This window comes from Procambarus clarkii, chromosome 29 (genome assembly GCF_040958095.1).
Source record: "Procambarus clarkii isolate CNS0578487 chromosome 29, FALCON_Pclarkii_2.0, whole genome shotgun sequence".
Taxonomy (NCBI): domain Eukaryota; kingdom Metazoa; phylum Arthropoda; class Malacostraca; order Decapoda; family Cambaridae; genus Procambarus; species Procambarus clarkii.
Window position 1 is genome coordinate 2,724,989 of NC_091178.1, and position 17,209 is coordinate 2,742,197.

A 17,209-nucleotide genomic window follows, 5' to 3' on the forward strand; every position below is an offset into this window, starting at 1 on the left:
AATCTTACCATTTCGGTCATATTCAACAACATATGTTTACAAGAAAGACTTCTACCAAAGTATACTCGGGGGATAGTATGGTGCTTCTGTAATTACCTCGAGTCTTTCCTCCTTCTGCAATAAGTTCCGCTTGCAAGGTATCTTTAGTGGTAACCTTTTGCGTCTCGAGGTCGAATATGACATCCAATAGGATCTCCAACTCCACTTTCCGGGCCGTCTCTTGGTCTGGACATAACGTGACAGTTTATACCCAGATTTAAGAGAGTGATTTGGTCCTCAGTGAGGTTGATTCCAGCAAGGTTTAAGAAGCCATCTTAATATGGGTCGTTGAATGAAGTCATCTCTGGGTTGAGGACCAAATCACTCTCTTAAATCTGGGTATAAACTGTCACGTTATATCCAGACCAAGTGAGACGGCCCGGAAAGTGGAGTTGGAGATCCTATTAGATGACATATTCGACCTCGAAACGCAAAGGAAGGTTACCACTAAAGATACTTCGCAAGCGGAACTTATTGCAGAAGGAGGAAAGACTCGAGGTAACTACAGAAGCACCATACTGTCCCCCGAGCTCAAAGCGGCAGCTAAGAGCCTTCATGAGAACAAGGAGATAGTCGTCAAGAGAGGTGACAAGTCGTCAGTATACGTTATTCTTAAAAAAGACGAATATCTGGCAAAAATTAACCTCATACTCTCCAACCAAACTAAATTCCAAAGGGTAACGAAGGACACTACAGTCGAATTGAAAACGAAGGTAAACAGATTGATAGAAACTGTGAACGCCAAGAAATCCGGACTCCACCTGCCAAAGGTTAATGGGGAATACAAACATGGTTATGCATATGGAAAAGTCAAGACCCACAAGCTTGGAAACCCACTTCGGCCAATCATAAGCCAGATACCCACACCCACATACAGACTGGCTAAGCGACTCAACTGCTTGCTGACTCCTTATGTACATTGTGCTTTCAGCCTGAAGTCTCCAAAGGAATTTGTTGACTTACTGCCAAGAGCACGGGCAGCAGGGATAAGAGCCTCGTTGGTTGTAGAGTCACTGTTTACCAACGTACCTGTAGTGAAACGATTGGGATGATAGCGAATAGAATGTATCGTGATCTATCGTGTACTCCTCTTGACATACCAGAAAACATAATAAGGAAGCTACTCCAAGCCTGTACTAAAGAGTCACCCTTCTTGAGTCTAGATGGGCACATGTATGAGCAAGTAGATGGGGGAGCCATGGGTTCCCCCCTAGGTGTCCTGTTGTGAACTTCTACATGGGTACCATCGAGCAGAGGGTCTTAGTTGACATGGACTTGAAACCCATCATATACTGCAGGTATGTTGACGACATTTTCTAGCGGACTGCCTAGACAGGTACAAGAGGAGTGTTGTCAATGCTTACGTCGACCGGCCTCTCAGCCACAGCTCAGGATGGAAGCAAGTCGATGAAGAACTCTGCAGGGTAAGGCAGGTCTTTGTCAACAATGGCTTCTCTAACGGTTTTGTTGAAGACATCATAAAAAGAAAGATGAAACGCCATGCAACCTCTGAAGAGTCAACCAACACAACACTTGTACCCCCTATTAGACTGTTTTACAATTGATAGGAACGTTTTCCCTTCAGACAAAAATCAGAAAATATAATTGACAATTTACTACAAAAAACAAAAAAACGGCCAACCTACTCATGAAGAACTCCCCCAGACACCAAACATAACGCCCTGAAGGAAACCAACGTCGTCTATGCCTTCACATGCCCGCTTGGGGACTGTCAGCCCCAAAGAACTCAGCATATAGGCAAGACAACAACGTCTCTTTCTAGGCGATTAACTATGCACAAACAACAGGGCTCCATCAAGGAACATATAATCTCTTCTCACAACCAGACCATCACCAGAGAAATCTTAACAAGCAATACAGAAATTATCAATAAATACAACGATAGCAGGAGACTTGACATCAGCGAGGCACTGCACATCAAAAAAAAGTCGACACCAGCAATCAACAGCCAATTAATGCACAACTATATTCTACCCACTTCAAGACCCCGAACCAACATAGAAGCTGAAAGAGGAAGTATGGTCCAATAAGCCTTCTGCAGTTACTTTCATTCTTATGTTTTTCATACCCAATTTATACGTATTGTTTTGTGTTCTGTCATATGCTCTGTCACCTCACCCAAAACTTGTGTACCATATCACCTTACCCAAAACGAGTATAAATATGATGTATTTTATGTGTAAACTAAGTCTTTGAAAATGTAATAAGCATTACGAAACGCATTCAAGCGTCAGATCAGAACTAAAGAATGAATTTTGGAGAGTTAATTTATTAATTACCCCCGACAGTGAAGAAGAACGTAAGAAATATTGAGAAGATTCGTGTTAGAATTACTAATCTTACCCTGTCACATTCAACAACATATGTTTACAAGAAAGACTGCTACCAAAATATACTAATATATATATATATATATATATATATACATATATATATATATATATATATATATATATATATATATATATATATATATATATAGTGACGCTACTCACAGCTTTTCTTTGTCTTTATATTAAGAAGTTAATAAGAAGTATCGAATTTCATCGCTCAAAACATACCAAAAATTTCTTCTAATGTGTTAAGTTCTTTAATTCTTGAAAAAGAGGTGGAATTTTTCTTAGGGTTGGGTTCTCCAGCCGGAAATCCATTGCCTAATACCATGAACGAAAGAGCATCAACAATAGCTAAGATTTCCCAGTCGTGGGAGTACTCCGGCGAGCCTACAGTAGCTGCTGTTGATGGCGAGGCGAGCAGGTCCTGGGTGGGGTGGTCACTGTGCATTACTGTGTGTGTATACACACGCTTGGCCAGCTGTGACGGTGGGCCTTCCAGTCTAAAGGTTCCACCTCTGGTCATACCTATACATACACAACTCTTAATGTGAAATTTCCTGAGGAATTTGGGCTACACGGCTGGGATCAGCTTTGAGTGTTTATATACAAGCTTTCTAGCTTCTAGCCAGCTTTCAGTGTTTATATACCAGTGGAGACAAAATATGTTTTTGTGTGTGCGTGTGTCAGTGTGATTCAAAATTGACTCCGAAGAAAATGGTGATGGATTATAGAGAACAAGTGGTTTTTTCTGATGGTATGCCGTTTTATTTTTTGTTTTTAATTATTCAAGGAAAATATAATCACAAGTATTTTTAAAAATATGTATTTTATTCATGTTATTATCTATATAGTCCTCCCGGCTTCACGTCTTCTTCTGACAACTACTTTCTCATTTTATCTATCTTCTCTTTCATATCTCTCTCTCTCTCTCTCTCTCTCTCTCTCTCTCTCTCTCTCTCTCTCTCTCTCTCTCTCTCTCTCTCTCTCTCTCTCTCTCTCTCTCTCTCTCTCTCTCTCTCTCTCTCTCTCTCTCTCTCTCTCTCTCTCTCTCTCTCTCTCTCTCTCTCTCTCTCTCTCTCTCTCTCTCTCTCTCTCTCTCTCTCTCTATATATATATATATATATATATATATATATATATATATATATATATATATATATAACTGGGGATCCTGAGTTCAATTCCCGGGCGGGGTAGAAAGGAAGGGAACTATCAGGGAGAAAGCACCAAGTCATGACGACTATATAGCACCTGGAAAAGGTCAGGATAAGGATTTGGGATGGGACGGGGAAAGGAATGGTGTCCAACCGCTTGAACGGTCAGGGATTGAACGTCGACTGGCATGGGGCGGGATAGAAATTGTTGGGCAGGTTTCCTATCTGCTAAAATTGTTATATCTCTGATCCCCCGACCGCGTAGCTCTGGTTGGGAACTGAATTTTCTGTTTCGCTTATAATCTAGGGTTTTCCGTCCGGTGTTTGGGATTGCATTTATGCGGAGGTGTTCGTGTTCTCTCTGTGAGTCTGTTGTAGGGTGGTGGGATTGTTTTGAACGGAGTTTACATGCACTCTTTAAGCAGTGTATGTAAACCTGCACTCCTTATTTTTGTGCAGGTACAAAATGCACCTGGAGTGCATTTTGTACCTGCACTCTAATCATCCTGCATGGAACACACGCTCATAAAAATGTTCATATATTTTCCCTTCATTTATCTTATGTCTGGGTGTGTGTGTGTGTGTGTGTGTGTGTGTGTGTGTGTGTGTGTGTGTGTGTGTGTGTGTGTGTGTGTGTGTGTGTGTGTGTGTGTGTGTGTGTGTGTGTGTGTGTGTGTGTGTGTGTGTGTGTGTGTGTGTGTGTGTGTGTCTGTGTCTGTGTGTGTGTGTGTGTGTGTGTGTGTGTGTGTGTGTGTGTGTGTGTGTGTGTGTGTGTGTGTGTGTGTGTGTGTGTGTGTGTGTATGTTCCTCCGTCAAGGTCTCTGAAGGCAGAGGATATTTTAATCAAGTTTCTGATTCGGAAAATTACTGTTTCGTGGCTTCCGAAGCATTTGTAGTTATAATGAAAATTATGCTCAGAAAGATAGAGTTTTATGTTTTATTTGCAGAGGAATGGTTGTGTGGTCGGTTCCTTGGTCAAGATGAAGAAGCAGGAAGGTTGCGTGTTGCGTCAGATGATGTGGATGCTGCTCTTCTCTCCTTGGATGATACAGCCGGGAGATAGGTAAGCATCCCCTCCTGAACCATGGATGAGTTCATTAACTGTTTACTGACTACGAACCATACTCTGGCTTGTTTGTCTGTACCTGCAACCCTGCTTCTGCTGGCTCTCACCTGGGTACGTGCCGCGTCCACACCCACCTCTCATCACTCATCAAATTCCATCTTCAAATTCTTTCTACAATCCCTAAAACTTCGCTGCTTCCTCTTCTCTCACCTCCACTGCCTTGCCCTCCTCTCCTCTTCTTCAATTTCCTCTTCACACTCACACCTTCTTCTCCCCAAAATTCCCCCTCGTCTCCATCTTCCTCTCCTTCTCACATTTTCTAACCTATATCCTTCCCTGTATCTTTCCTTGTTCACCTCTGCCTCCTCATTCCTCTCTTCGTTTTTCCTCTTTCTTCAACTTACTTTTCATTTTGGGAAAAGTAAGGAATGGGCATACTTGTATGCCCATACTTGTATGAATGGGCATACTTGTATGCCCATTCCTTCACTTACATAAATACTTCTTTCACTTCTACTACACTCCATACTCATCTTCTTATGTCTCATTATTTTTATATCCGCTGCATACTTCTTCCCGTCATCCGTGATATTTTCCTGCTTCTCCAACCTTCCAGGAACCTTAATAGAAAATTCAGTCAACAGAGTAACCAAAAAGAGAACTTTAAGATCTGGTGTGCACATGACAATGGCAGGTCCATCCAGTGAACTGCAAGGATCTCTGAGGCAGACTCCTGAGATTACTGATGTTGTAGAGACGGAACTTGCTGGGATGGTTACTCTCAATATGATTTATGGCATCGTATGTTGCCTCAAGACGAAGTTTGACTGTTCTTTAATTTGTGTTTTTTGGCTTGGAAGGGAGTGATTATGGTATGACTGTGGTTAATAAATTGTTTGCGAATATTTTTCTCTGCATTTTAATTGGTTTTGTTCTTATTTCCAGCTCTTCTGCTGATCTCGTCTGAGTCTGTCATGCATGATCTACATTTTCTTCCTCCCAATCTTTTGGTGCTTTATCTTGACGCGTGGAGATGCTTCTTGAGCCACGAGTTGTTGCTGCGTTTATTGGTGTTGTAGGTCATGTGCAAGTTACTTAGTGGTGTTTAACCAATTGACTAAGTGTGGCTAGTAACTGGCTGGGTGGCAGAGCGGACCGTCTCGACCTTGACTAGGAGAATCTCGACAAGCCTAATAGCCTTCCTGTCCCAACAATAGGAAAATATATATCATATTCGGGTTTTCCTCCGAGTTCAGGGAGTGTACTCACCTAGTTGTACTCACCTAGTTGTGTTTGCGGGGGTTGAGCTCTGGCTCTTTGGTCCCGCCTCTCAACCGTCAATCAACAGGTGCACAGATTCCTGAGCCTATTGGGCTCTATCATATCTACACTTGAAACTGTGTATGGAGTCAGCCTCCACCACATCACTCTTGTGTGAGTGTGCATATGTGTGTACTCATCTAGCTGTGCTTGCGGGGGTTGAGCTAGGGCTCTTTGGTCCCGCCTCTCAACTGTCAATCAACTGATGTACAGATTCCTGAGCTTCTTGAGTTCTATCACATCTACAATTGAAACTGTGTATGGAGTCAACCTTCACCACATCACTGCCTAATGCATTTCATATATTAACTACTCTGACACTGAAAATGATCTTTCTAATGTCTCTGTGGTTCATTTGGGTACCCGGCTACAACGAAAAAAATGTTTAGAGATAGAAATCAAGCAGAAGGAGCTAGGAGAGGTGATACTGGAGGTTATCTTCATCCAAATCTTCAAAAGAAGATACTGAGTAATTAATAAGACCGGAATTATCCGCACAAGATAACGAGTAACTAAAAAGATAGGGCCAAGAGCTGAAATTTCTTTCTCGTTAATATTAGTAGGTAATACATGCACGGTCCTTTCTCTAGCTACTGCATTATAAAATTCTTCACTCTTCGGAAACGTTCCTTAACGTTATCCGGGAATCGAACCCATGACCAATCGGCTGTGAGCGGATTGAACCGTCAAAGTGACATTCCGGCTTGTCACTTTGTTTTCTAATTTTATGGCCAGCTGTTAGCGGCAAGATGTGGTGCAAACTAATATTTTTAATGCATGGGAACTTAAATAAATTGCATATCTTCCTTTTATATGTGGTTGTCATGTCTCCACAATTGCTCGTTCATACTAAATATGCATCAGACACGAAACATGCAACAGATGCACAATATGCAGATGTTCAATATACAACAGATATGCATCATAAAACAAATATGCAGCTTGAAAAAAAGGCACATATGCAACACAAAAAAGGTGGTGGAGTGGTATAGATGTGGGCAGCATCCCACACCATCCATCTCACAGCCCTTCATCTCACCTCCATAACCATCTTCCCCCAGCAGTCAGGCCGGGACGTGTCCGTGTGACAGGTTGATGATGGCTAAGACCCAAGTGCCCTTACCCGACGACACCATCGGGGCCTCCAGGAGCGGCAACATCAACTGCTGCGTGGCCCACTTCCTGGGCTACCCCGACCGCTCCGCCTCCGTACTGTGGTAGGTTCCTTGGCCTCGCTTCCACCTCACGACTCAGCACTGTTTCTTTGCCCAATTCTAGTGGAACTACAGTTATCTTACACACACAGTTACCAGTTCTGATAATCATGCTGACCTGGATCTTGTGGGTGTGTCGCTCTCAGGTCGTTTAAAGGAGAGAATTTCCCATGGTCGCAGGAGATCAGCACCTTCAGGAAGCACCCATGTTATCCGGAGACGTTGGAGACCAACGGCGCTCTACCTACAGACATGGGCAATTACACCTGCACCGTTACCTCCTCTAATGGCACCATCGTCACCAAAACCATGCAACTAGATATAGAAGGTTAGGCCCCTGGCTCTCTCTCTCACACACACACACACATGTTAATTTGTGCAGTTCTAGTTTGCTTTATATACAGTTTCCAATAATTTACATTATCAGTAATTCACTAAAGAATCGGTTCCAAGTGGAGGCGATTTAGGGAATTTTTAAAATCTAAATCAAAATGAATATTGAAATTTTAAAGGACTTTAAATATTTTCACTTGCAAGAATTTCTTAGTTGACGAAAGACAACTTTATAACATTCCAAATTCTGTTGGCAGACAACACCGACTACCGGGAGGCGCCGATGGGCTCCCTGATGTCCAGCGACACACTGGCCACGCTGGGCGCCAACGTCAGCTTCACCTGCGAGGCCTTCGTTGGCAGTTCTCCTGGAGCTTTCAATCCCAGTGTGGTGTGGACTAAGTTCTTCCCGAACGGCTCCGTACACACCTGGGCCAAGGTCCTGCCCAACGTCAAACTCCGCACCTTCTCCGACAAGTAAGCAGCTCCGGAATGGGACACAGACAACAATAGCTCAGTGGAACAAACATCATTGCATTAATTCATTACGTGGATGAATTCTTGCAAATGTTGAAAATTATTTTTTTCCTATACACCTATAAGGAGAAGTTTTATTTTAGCATTGTTAACGATATGTAAATCGATTTCTTTTGTCTTTAAATTTTCAGATGCACTTTTGATGAGTTGGTAGTGCAGCATAAAGCTAAGTTAATGTTTCAGCAACTCAATGTCAAAATACAATACCTTGCAATAGTCGTCACTGTTGACAGTGGCTAAGATCAAGATAATAATTGGATACGTATGTTCCCGAATGTGTTATTTGTTTAATCAACTAGGAAAATGGTGGCTATACAAGCAAACATTTCTTGAATTTACACGTCGCACATCTGTTTGTATTTATCTTGTTAGGGGGAAATTCATCAAGTCATTCGATGGCTGTTTATAAGTGCTCTGTCGTGATAGGACTCACTCTCATTCTGTTTGTCTGTCTGTCTCTCTGTCTCTCTGTCTCTCTCTCTCTCTCTCTCTCTCTCTCTCTCTCTCTCTCTCTCTCTCTCTCTCTCTCTCTCTCTCTCTCTCTCTCTCTCTCTCTCTCTCTCTCTCTCTCTCTCTCTCTCTCTCTCTCTCTCTCTCTCTCTCTCTCTCTCTCTCTCTCTCTCTCTCTCTCTCTCTCTCTCTCTCTCTCTCTCTCTCTTTCTCTCTCTCTCTCTCTCTCTCTCTCTCTCTCTCTCTCTCTCTCTCTCTCTCTCTCTCTCTCTCTCTCTCTCTCTCTCTCTCTCTCTCTCTCTCTCTCTCTCTCTCTCTCTCTCTCTCTCTCATACAACCTCTGCAGCCATTCCCTCTACGCTCCCCAGGAAAGGTATGCTGACGAGTCAGCTGACCATCAGGGGCGTGAAGGCTGTGCACTTCGGCTCGTACAACTGCAGCATCACCAACTCCTACGGCGCCCTGAAAAGGAATGTCAAGCTCACCGAAGGAGGTGGGTAGTCCCGAGAGCAGCTAGGATTATCTTTATAAATATCCCAGTGCTCATGCAAAGATCCAATAACCCAACGTTCAAGCAAAGGTACATCACGCTCAGGTAAATAACCTAACGTTATTTACCTGAGCGATTAGCAATCATGTTGCTAAACGTTCAGGTAAATAATCCTATATCCTAGTTATTTCAAATATATTTTATAATCTTGCCGAAGATCCTGAGAAGATACTACAGTTGGACGACGTTTCGGTCCGTCCTGGTCCAGGACGGACTGAAACATCGTCGTCTCTTCATCTTCTGGTGTGTGCAGGCGATGAGTCACAATAACGTGGCTAAAGTATGTTGACCAGACCACACACTAGAAGGTGAAGGGACGACGACGTTTCGGTCCGTCCTGAACCATTCTCAAGTCGATTGTTCTGGTGTGTGGTTTGGTCCTCAATGTGTCACAACTCTTAATGAGAAGTTGACAACCTTCGGTACCTTCAAGACGTCTTTCCTAAGCTGCCTTAGTCAATGGTTAGAGCAAAATTTAAGGCATAAGCCATCAACAAATAAAACTTACTACCCAAGTACAAAAAATTGTGTTACATTGTGTTATCTGTCTGTTTATAACTAGAATTATTGCGCTTATATAAACATTCAAAGTAAACCGTAACGTTGAAGCGACGTTGTGGGTGTGTTGGGTTGGGACAAATATTTTTTGTGCTGAAAGTTTAATTTCCTGTCCAACGCTCTGGAATACTGGATTATTTTACTGGGTGCTGGAATGCGAGAGTGCTGAGCTGAGTGCTGTTAATTCGTAATGTTATTAAAAACAATTAAAGAATTTATAATTTTATTTGCATTTAAACGACTCTCAGAAACTGCGCACATAGAGAGATACCAGACGATACCAGACAAAGGTTGTGTTGTAGGGGACTGAAACACAGAACAAACCTTGTTTATTATTTATAAAATGATTAACAGAAAAAAAACATTGAAAAACTGGGCATAAATCAAACCAAATTACAGATTCAAACAAAATAATTAATTACAAAATGTGCCACTAACCTGAAATTGGTTAGTTTAAAGTCATTCACCGTCTTGTGCATTGTTTGTCATTCCCTAATGTGATTTCTCCCTGATGCATCAGTTCCACCAACACACGTGATCATGGAGCAGTACAAGGCGGCAGTGGTGGCGACAGTGGCGGTGGTGGCAGTCATGGTGGTGGCACTCTGCGTCTGGTGCCGCTGTCGCCTCCAGATGGCACTCTACTGGCGCCACAGAACCTCAAGGGTCAAGGGTAAGTCACCACGTGCCAAGTGATGTTCTTTTGTCGTATAGTACGCAGGCGTTGTTATTGTACCTGTGTTTACACAACAGGGACACGTGCCGCTGCTCAGTGACTCCCTCGTGTGGGCTCCCGATACGCAGATGTTGCCTCAATGGTGTGATGGTGTGTTATTTAGGTGTTTCCTTATCTGTGTTGACGTAATATTTTAATGGAAATATACTTGCCAAGTAAGGTGGTGACAGGTGATACTACAGTTGTTGTTTATCAGTACTGAACCATAGTAAACCACAACTACACCGTGGTAAACATCAAGATACAGTAACAACCCACTATAACAACCCACCATAACAACCCACCATAACAACCCACCATAACAACCCACCATAACAACCCACCATAACAACCGACCATAACCACCACCATAACAACCCACCATAACAACCCACCATAACAACCCACCACAACAACCCACCATAACCACCATAACAACCCACCATAACAACCCACCATAACCACACACCATAACAACCAACCATAACCACCCACCATAACCACCATAACAACCCACCATAACAACCCCCACAGACGGGTACCAGTACGACGTGTTCGTGGTCCACGGGGAGTCGGCGTCGTGCTGGGTGTGGTCGGTGCTACTGCCGGCGCTCGAGGACACTTGCGGCTACACCTGCTTCCTCCCGCAGCGGGACATGTGCGGTGGCGACCGTTAGTATCTTCTTTATTACACCTGTTGCTTCTTATTATACCTCTTGTTCTCTACACCTGTTGCTTCTTATTATACCTCTTGTTCTCTACACCTGTTGCTTCTTATTATACCTCTTGTTCTCTACACCTGTTGCTTCTTATTATACCTCTTGTTCTCTACACCTGTTGCTTCTTATTATACCCCTTGTTCTCTACACCTGTTGCTTCTTATTATACCTCTTGTTCTCTACACCTGTTGCTTCTTATTATACCTCTTGTTCTCTACACCTGTTGCTTCTTATTATACCTCTTGTTCTCTACACCTGTTGCTTCTTATTATACCTCTTGTTCTCTACACCTGTTGCTTCTTATTATACCTCTTGTTCTCTAAACCTGTTGCTTCTTATTATACCTCTTGTTCTCTACACCTGTTGCTTCTTATTATACCTCTTGTTCTCTACACCTGTTGCTTCTTATTATACCTCTTGTTCTCTACACCTGTTGCTTCTTATTATACCTCTTGTTCTCTACACCTGTTGCTTCTTATTATACCCCTTGTTCTCTACACCTGTTGCTTCTTATTATACCTCTTGTTCTCTACACCTGTTGCTTCTTATTATACCTCTTGTTCTCTACACCTGTTGCTTCTTATTATACCTCTTGTTCTCTACACCTGTTGCTTCTTATTATACCTCTTGTTCTCTACACCTGTTGCTTCTTATTATACCTCTTGTTCTCTAAACCTGTTGCTTCTTATTATACCTCTTGTTCTCTACACCTGTTGCTTCTTATTATACCTCTTGTTCTCTACACCTGTTGCTTCTTATTATACCTCTTGTTCTCTACACCTGTTGCTTCTTATTATACCTCTTGTTCTCTACACCTGTTGCTTCTTATTATACCCCTTGTTCTATACACCTGTTGCTTCTTATTATACCTCTTGTTCTCTACACCTGTTGCTTCTTATTATACCTCTTGTTCTCTACACCTGTTGCTTCTTATTATACCCCTTGTTCTATACACCTGTTGCTTCTTATTATACCTCTTGTTCTCTACACCTGTTGCTTCTTATTATACCTCTTGTTCTCTACACCTGTTGCTTCTTATTATACCTCTTGTTCTCTACACCTGTTGCTTCTTATTATACCTCTTGTTCTCTACACCTGTTGCTTCTTATTATACCTCTTGTTCTCTACACCTGTTGCTTCTTATTATACCTCTTGTTCTCTACACCTGTTGTTCCTTATAAATATTGCTCTCAACACCTTTCGTTCCTTGCAAATGAACGAAACTTGCAACTGAAATGTTGCTCTCTCTAACAACGCCGTTAACCTTGGGGCAAAACCCAAGGTAACGGAGATAACGAATCGAACTCCACACAAACACAGGTCCTCCTCTCTCCCTCCTGCAGAAGTGGCCGAGTCCATGCTGGGTGCGATCTCCCGGTGCCGTCGCGTGGTGGTGGTGGTGTCGCCGTGTCTCCTGGCCAGCCCCTGGGCCGTGTGGGCCACCTACAGCGGTATCCACGCCGCCCTCACCTCCCCCGTCAGGATCCTGGCTCTCCTCCTGCAGGTGTGAACTGGCACTCGATGTCCCTACACATGCTCTCGGTGTTTATAAATCTGTTTATTAGTTTTTTTGTATTATTAATTTTAGTAAGTTTCATGCGAGATAGGCAGTACTACACCAATGACATTCATACAAATAATCAAATTTTTATTTCACAATTGTGGAAACTTTCCAAAATGATTCTTTCAAGAGGCACAACTGTAACGTATCGAAAATGGCTTGGAAAGAAATTAAAAAAATAGGTGTGGGCATGGGGGCATTATGGTACCCTGACTGCAGAGTGGACAGCGCTTCAGATTCGTAGTCCTGAGGTTCTGGGTTCGATCCCCGGTGGAGGCGGAAACAAAGGGCCAAACGTTTTTTTCATCCTGATGCACCTGTTCACCTAGCAGTAAATAGGTACCGCAGAGTTAGACAGTTGCTACGGGCTGCTTCCAGGGGGGGGGGGGGTGTAACAAAAGGGAGTCCTAGTCGAGGACCGGACTGCGGGGACGGTAAGCCCCGAAATCATCTCAAGATAACCTGAAGATGGGGTGAGAGAGGTAGAGAAATGTGAGGTGTGAGGAAGGTGTGGTCAGGGAAAAGGAAGAGTTTTCATTGAGAGACTGAGATCACGGAGGAGATTAGAGTGTAGAAAGTAAGAGTGCTTGAATAGTAGAAAGATTGAAGGATGAAAGTTGCTGTCACCATCCATTCAAGTTAGCTAACTATAAGACAAGGAATGGAACTTATCTCTACTTTAAGCTGTTATCAAATGTTAGCATGTATCAACTGAAATCATATACTTATAGGAAGTGATGTGGCTGACTCCATACACAGTTTCAAATGTAGATATGATAGAGCCAGTAGGCTCAGGAATCTGTACACCAGTTGATTGACAGTTGAGAGGCGGGACCAAAGAGCCAAAGCTCAACCCCCGCAAGCACAATTAGGTGAGTACAATTAGGTGAGTGCTTGTACATGCAAGAATCTTTAAGTCAGTAAGCTCAGAGGGCTCTCCACTCTAGCTTTCAAAATAAGACGTTTTAGGAAACAACATTAGCCAATCAAATATATATATTTAACATTAGATCTCCACTCATATGGATGTCATAATTCAAACAGTTAAACTTTATGTTCACTATGTCAAGATTAATATACAAGGTGAGTCAGCACACAAGAATTTGAGGACACTATGGCTGACTGCCCCTGAAAACCACACAACACCTTAAGTTAGAAACACACCAGATTTGTCACCATGAAGTTCAACTCACCAAAGTCTCTGAGCCTAAGTTTGACAGACAGTGTCAGGCCAGTCTGCCGGCTGGAAACTCTTGACAAGCGATCTCTCTCTCTCTCGCTTCTGCTCAATGTCAATCCTTCTGTAACGAATGAACTGGGTATTTATAACGAATACCCTGGGTATTTATGGGGAACCGGGAGTTAAGCTCCGCCTACTAAGTAGATAGCCTCAGGCCATCTGCCTACCATGCCTAAACAGCGGCTTGTTTGATGGAAAGACACCACCAACCGTCTGCAATTATTGGCTTAGCAGAAAGCAAGGTCAATTCACACGACCTGACCTATTGCAATTAACACTCTAGAGGTGTTACTTCTTAATTACTAAAGACCGATAGTCTGGCGCCTCAAATATCATATATAACTGACTCTAGTATGTCAAAATAAAATACAAAACATATTTATGGTGTTACAAAACAACTGAACAGACTTAAATTAACCTTTATCAACAGGAAGTGACGATACAGGCGAACTCACCGGAGAAAAACACCTTAATTGGGATCCTGAAGGTGGTAAGGAAGGTGCGAGTGCCAGTTGTGTGTGGTTGGCAGCCGGCAGACGGAGAGGAGAGCCGCCTGGACGACGCCGTAGCCATCAGACTGGAGGGCAAGGACCCGCACCGGGAACTGAAGCTCGATATCCCGGAGAATAAAGTCGAGGTCACCTGGTCCAACTCCCCGAAGAGTCAGCGACTGTCCAATATGATCACCGGGAGCAACGCCGCCTCCAGGGAGGACCTTGAGGCCGACAAAGACAAAAAGACGGAGGTCGGAGGGACCGTCATCTATACTGAGGGGGATTTTGGGCTGCAGGACCCGGGTTCTCCTTGCTCCGTCACTCCCTTTATTTTGGCCCCTTGCAGGAGGACCCGCGCCGCCTCCTTCACCGTAAGTAACAATCACTAACCACTGCTTCATCGTTCTCCACCTTCAGCTTAATAATGGTGTTGTCTGTTGATAATTACGTATCTCTTCAAAAGGAGAATATAAATATTATAAAGCGCACAGCATTTGAAACAAACATAGATATCTACATTTTGGAATAATTTGATTTCTCGTAAATATATAATTCATTCTATTTGTGCCAATATGTAATCACTGTATTGGCACAATATTTTCTAGACAACTTTACTTCAAGATAATTACATTATATTTGACGTAGCCTACAGTGAACTTATTATGACAATACCCATTCCTTTCCCCTGACAGGTGTGTCAGTCCTTGTGTAGGTGCATGCAGGTGGTGTGTGTGGGAGACCGAGAGCAGCAGTTCTGGCAGACGGTCCGCCTTCGCCTGGGCCCTCCCTCCCTCCGGAACCTGGACACCACAGCCTCCTACAGGGCCTGAGGAAGGAGCCGATGGCGGTGTGTGAGAGTGCACTCGCTGGGTACTGTAGTACTGGGTACTACATATGGCCTTAAGGAAGAATCTGTGATAGTGGATATGTACTGTAGCACCTCCCACAGCGCCTTCCACAGCGCTTCCCACAGCGCTTCCCACAGCGCCTCAGGGATGAACCTGTGCTGGCGGATGATAGTGTACCTCATGTGTGTCTGTAGCAAACGCAGTTCAAACCAATTCAGGTCAAACGTCAAGAGCTATTTCAAGACATAAAACAAAATCTGTGTTCAGGAAGTACAATAGTACAATAATTTTTGGAATTGATATTCATATCAAGGGAACAAACATTGAAGTGTATGTGTGTTTTTATGGAATGATTTAAAGGATTAACTCAGATTGAGGCTGTATTTCATGTACAGCACAGTTATATAAATTAAGTTGTGAGTACACCTGCTGCATAGTAGACGTGTCTGTGACGTGTCTGAGAGTATCATAATACTCTCATAATACAGATACATAATACATATCATAATACATATCATAATACAGAATGGAGTTGAAGCTCCTATGCAGAGGAACTGTGTGTGTGTGTGTGTGAGTGTGTATGTGTGCGTAAGTGTGTGTGTGTGTGTGTGTGTGTGTGTGTGTGTGTGTGTGTGTGTGTGTGTGTGTACTCACCTAGTTGTGTTTGCGGGGGTTGAGCTCTGGCTCTTTGGTCCCGCCTCTCAACCGTCAATCAACAGGTGTACAGATTCCTGAGCCTATTGGGCTCTATCATATCTACACTTGAAACTGTGTATGGAGTCAGCCTCCACCACATCACTTCCTAATGCATTCCATTTGTCAACCACTCTGACACTAAAAAAGTTCTTTCTAATATCTCTATGGCTCATTTGGGCACTCAGTTTCCACCTGTGTCCCCTTGTGCGTGTGCCCCTTGTGTTAAATCGCCTGTCTTTATCTACCCTATCAATTCCCTTCAGAATCTTGAATGTGGTGATCATGTCCCCCCTAACTCTTCTGTCTTCCAGCGAAGTGAGGTTTAATTCCCGTAGTCTCTCCTCGTAGCTCATACCTCTCAGCTCGGGTACTAGTCTGGTGGCAAACCTTTGAACCTTTTCCAGTTTAGTTTTATCCTTGACTAGATATGGACTCCATGCTGGGGCTGCATACTCCAGGATTGGCCTGACATATGTGGTATACAAAGTTCTGAATGATTCTTTACACAAGTTTCTGAATGCCGTTCGTATGTTGGCCAGCCTGACATATGCCGCTGATGTTATCCTCTTGATATGTGCTGCAGGAGACAGGTCTGGCGTGATATCAACCCCCAAATCTTTTTCTTTCTCTGACTCCTGAAGAATTTCCTCTCCCAGATTATACCTTGTATCTGGCCTCCTGCTCCCTACACCTATCTTCATTACATTACATTTGGTTGGGTTAAACTCTAACAACCTTTTGTTCGACCATTCCTTCAGCTTATCTAGGTCTTCTTGAAGCCTCAAACAGTCCTCTTCTGTTTTAATCCTTCTCATAATTTTAGCATCGTGTGTGTGTGTGTGTGTGTGTGTGTGTGTGTGTGTGTGTGTGTGTGTGTGTGTGTGTGTGTGTGTGTGTGTGTGTGTGTGTGTGTATGTGTGTGTGTGTGTGTGTGTGTGTGTGTGTGTGTGTGTGTGTGTGTGTGTGTGTGTGTGTGTGTGTGTGTGTGTGTTTCCAGACACTGAAATTTAAATTTAGATAATCATACACAAATCGAATTTGTTATTGTATATTTTTCTTTGTATTATATGACAATGTCACTGCATCACACCAGTTGCATAAAAGAAATACGTTGTTGTTATTTCCTGCAAATATCTCCAACCAGGATCTCGCGAGCGGTGTAGGGAATTTCGGGGAAGGAAATTCGACTGTCATCTGGATATGTTTTGATTCCTGTCTTGGTCAATTTTCTTCGCTTCTCAGCTCTCCCTCTGCGACTGGGCGTCTCGGCTCTGAATCTGTAACTGACTGGAGTAAATTCAGATTCCTGAGCTAAAGTAAGATTCAGAATGTAAACAGAATGGTGTGTAAACAGTTCC

General features: G+C 43.2%; 1 protein-coding gene across 6 annotated transcripts in view; it reads left to right on the plus strand.

Moving 5' to 3' along the window:
* Nucleotides 1–16,958, plus strand: part of LOC138349558 (single Ig IL-1-related receptor-like) — a 44,008-nt gene extending 27,050 nt beyond the window's left edge. For 2 of the 6 annotated variants that reach the window (XM_069333263.1, XM_069333262.1), the window contains exons 2-11: nucleotides 4,498–4,613; nucleotides 6,998–7,153; nucleotides 7,297–7,478; nucleotides 7,741–7,960; nucleotides 8,839–8,963; nucleotides 10,099–10,251; nucleotides 10,828–10,965; nucleotides 12,356–12,516; nucleotides 14,244–14,678; nucleotides 15,000–16,958. In XM_069333263.1, the coding sequence (XP_069189364.1) occupies nucleotides 4,531–4,613; nucleotides 6,998–7,153; nucleotides 7,297–7,478; nucleotides 7,741–7,960; nucleotides 8,839–8,963; nucleotides 10,099–10,251; nucleotides 10,828–10,965; nucleotides 12,356–12,516; nucleotides 14,244–14,678; nucleotides 15,000–15,137 (1,791 nt within the window). In that variant the 5' untranslated portion in view covers nucleotides 4,498–4,530 and the 3' untranslated portion in view covers nucleotides 15,138–16,958. Of the gene's footprint in view, nucleotides 1–2,764; nucleotides 3,151–4,497; nucleotides 4,614–6,997; nucleotides 7,154–7,296; nucleotides 7,479–7,740; nucleotides 7,961–8,838; nucleotides 8,964–10,098; nucleotides 10,252–10,827; nucleotides 10,966–12,355; nucleotides 12,517–14,243; nucleotides 14,679–14,999 lie in introns of those variants that run through there. The other 4 variants (XM_069333264.1, XM_069333261.1, XM_069333265.1 and 1 more) reach the window with 4 other exon arrangements.
* Nucleotides 16,959–17,209: the final 251 nt, after the last annotated feature.